This window comes from Agelaius tricolor, unplaced genomic scaffold, assembly GCF_023055355.1.
Source record: "Agelaius tricolor isolate 1412-34295 unplaced genomic scaffold, bAgeTri1.0.p SCAF_29, whole genome shotgun sequence".
Taxonomy (NCBI): domain Eukaryota; kingdom Metazoa; phylum Chordata; class Aves; order Passeriformes; family Icteridae; genus Agelaius; species Agelaius tricolor.
Window position 1 is genome coordinate 8,632,363 of NW_027269289.1, and position 6,199 is coordinate 8,638,561.

Consider the following 6,199-nt stretch of genomic DNA (forward strand, 5'->3'; position numbering starts at 1 on the left):
GGCAGCACCGCCCCGGCAGTGACGCGGCGGCCCCGGGCCCGCCCCGCCCGCCCCGGCAGTGACGCAGCGGCCCCGGGCCGGCCCCCGGGCCCGCCCCCGCCCCACGCCGGGCCCTTCCTTTTTCGCCGACATCTTGCGGAGCAGCTGCGGCCGCATCATGGTGAGCGGGCCCGGGCCGGGGGGCGGGCGGCGGGCCGAGCCGGGCCGCCCGAGAGGCGCTGGCGGCTCCGTGAGCGCGGCGGGAAGCCCTGCGAGGTGCCCGGGGGGCCGACCCCTCGCCTCGCCGCTCACCCCCCATCCTTCTCACCCCCTCGCAGCCGCCCAAAGACGACAAGAAGAAGAAGGACGCGGGCAAGTCCGCCAAGAAGGATAAGGACCCGGTCAACAAGTCCGGCGGCAAAGCCAAGAAGAAGGTGGGGGCCGGAGGGCACGCGGGATCCCACACGCGGGATCCCGGGCCTGGCGCGTGTGGCGCGGCCGGGCCCCAGAGCGGGGGCAGGCGGGGCCGGCATCCTGTTGTTAAAAGAGCCAGCTCTTCGTCTGCCAGCAAGTTGTACATGATAGTGTTAAACCTGAGTAACAGGGGGCTTTGGTCCTCTTATTTTTAGATACTACAGGTAATAGCCGTAGCACGTTCATTTACGGAGGCAATTTTGTGCATCTCACTAGGTCTTTAGTTTGGGATGTGATACGGAAACGTTCGATGGTGCGGTTCTTGGATCATAGTTTAGTTCCATCTTTTGTTCTTGCTTACAAGATTGCTTAGGGGGGATGTTGTTTTTTCTCTCTTTTCAAGTAGAAGTGGTCCAAGGGGAAAGTGAGAGACAAGTTGAACAACCTTGTCCTGTTTGACAAGGCCACTTATGACAAACTGTGCAAAGAAGTGCCCAACTACAAGCTCATCACACCTGCAGTTGTCTCAGAAAGGCTGAAGATTCGAGGCTCCCTGGCTCGGGCTGCCCTCCAGGAGCTCCTCAGCAAAGGTGAGCACTCGGAAATAAAAAAAAAAAAACAGAAAGCTGCTTGAATTGACTGTTTGGTTTTCCTTGCTTGCCCAGCAGCTTTCCTGCAGCATCTGAACTGCCCCATGCGTAAATTGTTTTTGGAGAGCCACTGCCTTAACTTGCATTTCAGAAATGCTCCAAAGTATGGAGCAGCAGTTTGTTACATACAGGCATTGCTGTACTAAGAAAAATGTTGCCAAAAGGATGGGCTGTGATGTAACTGCAGCCAGATGGCAACAAAAAACTTGCATAAGCTGCTACCCCCTATTATTTCCTCTTGTACAATGCCCTGCCTCTCTAGGAGGGACCTCAGCATCCCTGGCATCCATCAGTACATGCATACTGATGTAATTTTGTTTTTCCATAGGGTTGATCAAACTGGTGTCCAAGCACCGAGCCCAGGTGATTTACACCCGGAACACGAAAGGTGGAGACGCGCCTGCTGCAGGGGAGGATGCGTAGGGAGGTGAGTTGGGAGCTGAGCTGTGCTGTCAGGAGCTAATGCACAGCTGTGCAATGTGTAATGGGCAGCTTCCACATGCCTGTTGTGGGCTGTTCTTCCAGAGAGTATTTTGCTCACATCCTAAGCAACTTCCTGGGGGAACGTTACTGGAAACAGCAGCTTTCCAGAATTAAATTATAAGGAAATTTCTGATTTTGTCCCTGTGCTCATTGGATGGGGAAAGCATCATTTGTTCCCCTCTCTGTGGGCTGTAGGGCAAATGGGCACTTGTCCTCCCTGCTCCCACATGGCACCATGGCCAAGTGTTCCTGCTGGGATAAAACTGTCAGACTGTTTACTTTGTCCTAGCCTGCTTTTACCTCGATTTCTGACTGGGGACTTCTTGCTTTGCAGGTTCTTCAGTGACTTCATCAACAATGTGTCATATGTAGATGCACACAATAAAATTATTGGTTATAATTTTTCTTGATTTTTCAACAGTGTGTATGTTCCGTTACTAATGCATTATTTATAGTGGATTTTGGTTGAGGTTATGGCTGTTGTCCTGTAGCAGCTAGTTTTTGTCTTTATAAGTATCACAGATGTGTTGCTGAAAGGGAGGCGTGAAACTTCTACATCACGTACAGCAGCCAGTGATGTTAGACAATGTAAAGGATAAATGTTAAAATGAAGGAAAGCAATATAAGTTTGAATAAAATTATCAAACACCTAGCATTAATTGCTTGCAGGATGGGCCCTGCATTTGAAATGAGTTTCAGTTGGTCTACAAACAGAGAGGCATTTAAAAAAAAGTTTATTTCTCCAAAAATTTTTCCTTTAGCAGGAGGTGCCATTTCAGCATAGGCCACTGGCATCACTTGCTGTACAGAGTAGGCTTTCTGACAGGGAAGATATGGCATCCACAGGAGCCTGTCCTTGCTGGCAGGACTTTGTGTGGCTTTAGAAGTGATGCTCAGATGAACGTTCTATGCCCTTACAGGGCAGTCAGCAACAAAACTGCAGCTACCTACAGTCAGCCTTTCCACAGCAGAGATGGGTGTCTGGTGTTCCTTATCTGATCACCTTTTTTTCTTCTTTTCCCCTGATTCAGTTCTAAACTGATGCCTGAAAGAGAGCACAGAAGTCAGGGTGCAGTAGCCTTTAGAGAGATAATGAACACTTCTTAAAAAAGCTGTGTGTAGTGTTCTAGAATGGAAGTTCCCCCAATGTTTTTGTTACCTCAGGGAGTGGTAGCTCCAGCTAGCTGACAGAGAGTTCTGGCACAATAAAAGGCACCAGTGGGACAGTAAGTGGGTCAAAAGGTGAGCCAAACAAAACAAGGCAGATGCCTTCATGTGGGTAGCCTTTACAGTCATGAGCACGCTTCCTTGCAGGCCATGGTGCTGCTCCAGGACAAGAATGATACTCTGCCTGGATTAAGCACTGTGTGGTGTAACTTGTATGGCAGGATGTCTCGTTATGCTTGGTGCTACCTCAGAGCCTGCTCCATGAATAGCTTGCATGTACAGCAGCCCCACACTCTGCCCCGGCACCCATCTGTGCTGCACTGAAGCTCACCGGGACTGCCACCTCCTGCCATGATTCCACACGCGCCCAAAGGAAGGCAGCCAGCTGTCACTTGTCTGAGAGGTATGGTCAAAGTTGGCACCAACACGTTCCACTGGGAGTTTTTTCAGCTTCTGTTTCTCCTCTGAAAAAAAAAAAAAAAAAATTGTAGACTGGTTTGGGTTGGAAGGGAGCTTAAGGATCACATTGCTGCAACCCCTTGTAGCATGGATGGGGATACTTTCCCCTAGACCAGGTTGCCCAAAAGCCCAAATACTTTGTTCAGCAAAACTTTTTCAAATTGCTTTTGGTTCTCCAGCATGTTAAAGTGACTGTAACATTAACTAAAAGATGTGCAAGCTGCTCACTGTGTTTGAGAAATTCCTCATAGGAAGGTCCAATTTGTTTACTTCCATCTTCTTCCTCTGTTAGCCATGGAGGTTTTGCTCCTAGAAGTCACAGGGAATATTTACTTAGCCACTGAAGTTACCCTCAACTGTGACCGAATAAAAGGGTCCCCTCTTCCCTCTGTGTTCTGCTTGTGCTACCAAGCAAGTGACCAAGTGAACTCTGGGTGTTCTGAGAAAAAAAAGCTGGCCGTGGCAGATCATACCCCAAATCATACACTCCCCACAGCAGCATCAACAGTTTTTACTATACTGATGTGTTTTCTTCTCCTCTAGTATGTCAAATATTGCCATGAGTGGCTATGGCTACCTCCTGGTTATGCTGCAACTGCTTCAAAACTAGAGTTATCCTGGTGACATTTGCAAGCCATGAGGTAGCAGCCTGGTGAGTCATGATGCAGGTGCACTTACCTGTGTGGACATTTCCTTTCCCTTCTGTTTCCTGTTAACAGGAACATAAAATGCTTATGAGAATCTTGTGTTTAGGAGTATCTCTGAGCAGAAGAGCATTGCCTTCATTCCTTTCCTGAATCAAGTTATATTAGAAAAAGGCAGAGGAAAGCTTGTCTCTTCTTTAAAAGAGTTTGGTTTTTTTCCCCACAGCATATTAAAGAATGTTTGCTTAATGAAAGTTAAACCTGGGTAACTGAAACTAGGCTAGGTGCTTGCCCAAATCCACAAAGTGTTTCTTTTTGTGATGGAGACCACCCCTTGTTCTGCATTTTGGCATGTGCTGTAGGTGACTTGCAGTTAAATCGAAGTCACGTTCACTAGCCAGTCACCCCTACCTGGTGGCCAATGAAGGTCAGAACCTTGCTTGATTCCATCCAGGATAAATCAGGTCCTGTCTGCATTCTGCTCGGGCCAGGCTCTTCTGCACCACAAGGGCTGTCCCTGAAATAAGAGGCCAGCTCTTACTGTAGTGCATACAAAAGCTTGCAAAAGCCTTGCAAGACCCTGGTAATGACAGCGTCAAACTCCCCGTGCTTTGAGCAGGGGGGAGTTTGCACGCATGCATCAGTCACTGCTGAAGAAAGTGGTGCTCACCGTTCAGGTCCTGCGGGGACCGTGCAGACAGAAGGTCCTGCACAGAGTTCTGGCTCTGGTTGAAGCTGAGTGTAATTCAGGAAAAAGGAACAATATTTCTGGTACTGAGCACAGCCCCCACCCAGCCGCCCCCAGCCCCTCCCGGGTGCCGGTGGTGCGCGGTGCAGCGCCCGCTCTCCGCCGGGGTGCAGCCAGGGCAGGATACAGCTCACCGACCTGCAGCGCGGCTCGCACCGTCTCTCGCTGCCGGCGCTCGGCCTCCCGGATGTCAGCCGCCATCTGCGGGGACACAGCGGTGAGGCGGGGCCAGCGGGGGCCGGGGCCGGTGCGGGGAGGTGACCGAGGGTACCTGGAGGATGCGCTCCTCCTCCCGCCGCTGGTGCTCGGCCAGCGCCTGCTCCAGAGCCTGCGCGAAGCGCTCGTACTCCTCGGCCGGAACCAGGCACCGCTCCCGCAGCGCTGCCTCCGCCCGGTTCTCCCGCCAGAACCGCGCCGTCTCCCGGCGGTGCTCGGGCCTGCGGGACACCGGGACACCGTCAGCACCGCCCGCACCGGCCAAGCGCCACAAGAGCCCGGCATGTGGCAGCATCGGCCCGCCCCGTTCCTGCCCACGCACCCCGCCAGGTGCCGCAGCAGCCCGGCGTGCAGCAGCGCCAGCCCGCCGCGGCGCCCGTGCCGCTGCACGCCGCGCCCGCAGCACGGGCACCACACGCGCCCATCGTGCTCCGCCGGATCGTAGCGCCGCACGGCCGCAGCCCCATCGGCCACGGCCGCCGCCGCCCGCGCCGCCGCCGTCGCCTCCTGCAGCTGGGCCAGCGCCTCCCGCAGCCGCCGGCGATGCCCCGTGCTGTACCGGTGCCGGCGGCCCGTGAAGGCGCTGCGGCGGCACAGCCCGCAGTAGTGCACGGCCATGGCGCCCGCGCCGCGCCGCGCAGGCGCGGGGAGGGACACGGCCCCGCCCCCGGCTCCGCCCCGCCCCCTGCAGGCCCCACCCAGCCGGCCCCGCCCCGCCGCTCCCGGTGCCCCGGGGCTCGCCCGCGGCGCCGCCCGTTCCTCCGCCGGGGGCCCGTATCCAGAGAAGGGCAGCCAAGCTGGGCAGGGTCTGACCGCGTGTCTTATGAGGAGCGGCTGGAGGAGCTGGGGTTGTTTAGCCTGGGGAAAAGGAGGCTCAGGGGTTATCGCTCTCTACAGCTGCCTGAAAGGAGGGTGGAGCCACGTGCGGGTCTGTCTCTTCTCCCATGCAATCACGGAGAAGACAAGGAGACACAGTCTTAAGGTGTACCAGAGGAAGTTTAGGCTGGACATTAGGAAGAATTTATTCAGAAAAAGGGTGATTGGACACTGAAATGGGCTGCCCAGGGAGGTGGTGGAGTCCATCCCTGGAGGTGCTCAAAGAAAGACTGGACATGGCACTTAGCGCCTGGTCTAGTTGGCGTGGTAGTCTTTAGTCCTAGGTTGGACTCAATGATCTCAGAGGTCTTTTCGAGCCTAATTGATTCTGTGACTGCTACAGTGACTTAGATTATATTAACTACACACCCTGCCCTGCGCAGTGCAAAACAGGGAGAGAGAAAGTTGCAACTGTTAATTGGGCCATAACAACTGCTTGGGCACTGATGCTGCTGCCTCAGTCATCATCCACGTTAAGCTGCAGGTGTGGTATTGCTGAGCAATGAGACACTGCGCTGAGGGCACTGTGGTTAGTGTAGCCTCTCTTGTTTGTCTCACTAGGT

The 6,199-nt window shown here is 54.0% G+C and overlaps 2 protein-coding genes across 3 annotated transcripts; one reads left to right on the plus strand and one right to left on the minus strand.

Annotated features, from left to right (window-relative positions):
• The first annotated feature begins 12 nt into the window (after window positions 1-12).
• Window positions 13-1,944, plus strand: RPS25 (ribosomal protein S25). The gene is made up of 5 exons (XM_071449594.1): window positions 13-160; window positions 318-413; window positions 800-983; window positions 1,372-1,470; window positions 1,861-1,944. Exons 1-4 carry the CDS (start codon window positions 158-160, stop codon window positions 1,464-1,466), a joined length of 378 nt encoding a protein of 125 aa, XP_071305695.1. The 5' UTR covers window positions 13-157; the 3' UTR covers window positions 1,467-1,470; window positions 1,861-1,944.
• A 131-nt stretch (window positions 1,945-2,075) lies between these two features.
• Window positions 2,076-5,410, minus strand: CENATAC (centrosomal AT-AC splicing factor). Of its 2 annotated transcripts, XM_071449591.1 has the most exons (9): window positions 5,083-5,410; window positions 4,816-4,981; window positions 4,683-4,745; window positions 4,467-4,531; window positions 4,208-4,313; window positions 3,831-3,861; window positions 3,381-3,461; window positions 3,025-3,157; window positions 2,076-2,571 (listed from the first exon to the last, which is right to left on the minus strand). In XM_071449591.1, exons 1-9 carry the CDS (start codon window positions 5,376-5,378, stop codon window positions 2,526-2,528), a joined length of 987 nt encoding a protein of 328 aa, XP_071305692.1. In that variant the 5' UTR covers window positions 5,379-5,410; the 3' UTR covers window positions 2,076-2,525. The 2 variants fall into 2 exon arrangements, with proteins under 2 accessions (XP_071305692.1, XP_071305693.1); XM_071449592.1 differs by lacking the exon at window positions 3,381-3,461.
• Window positions 5,411-6,199: the final 789 nt, after the last annotated feature.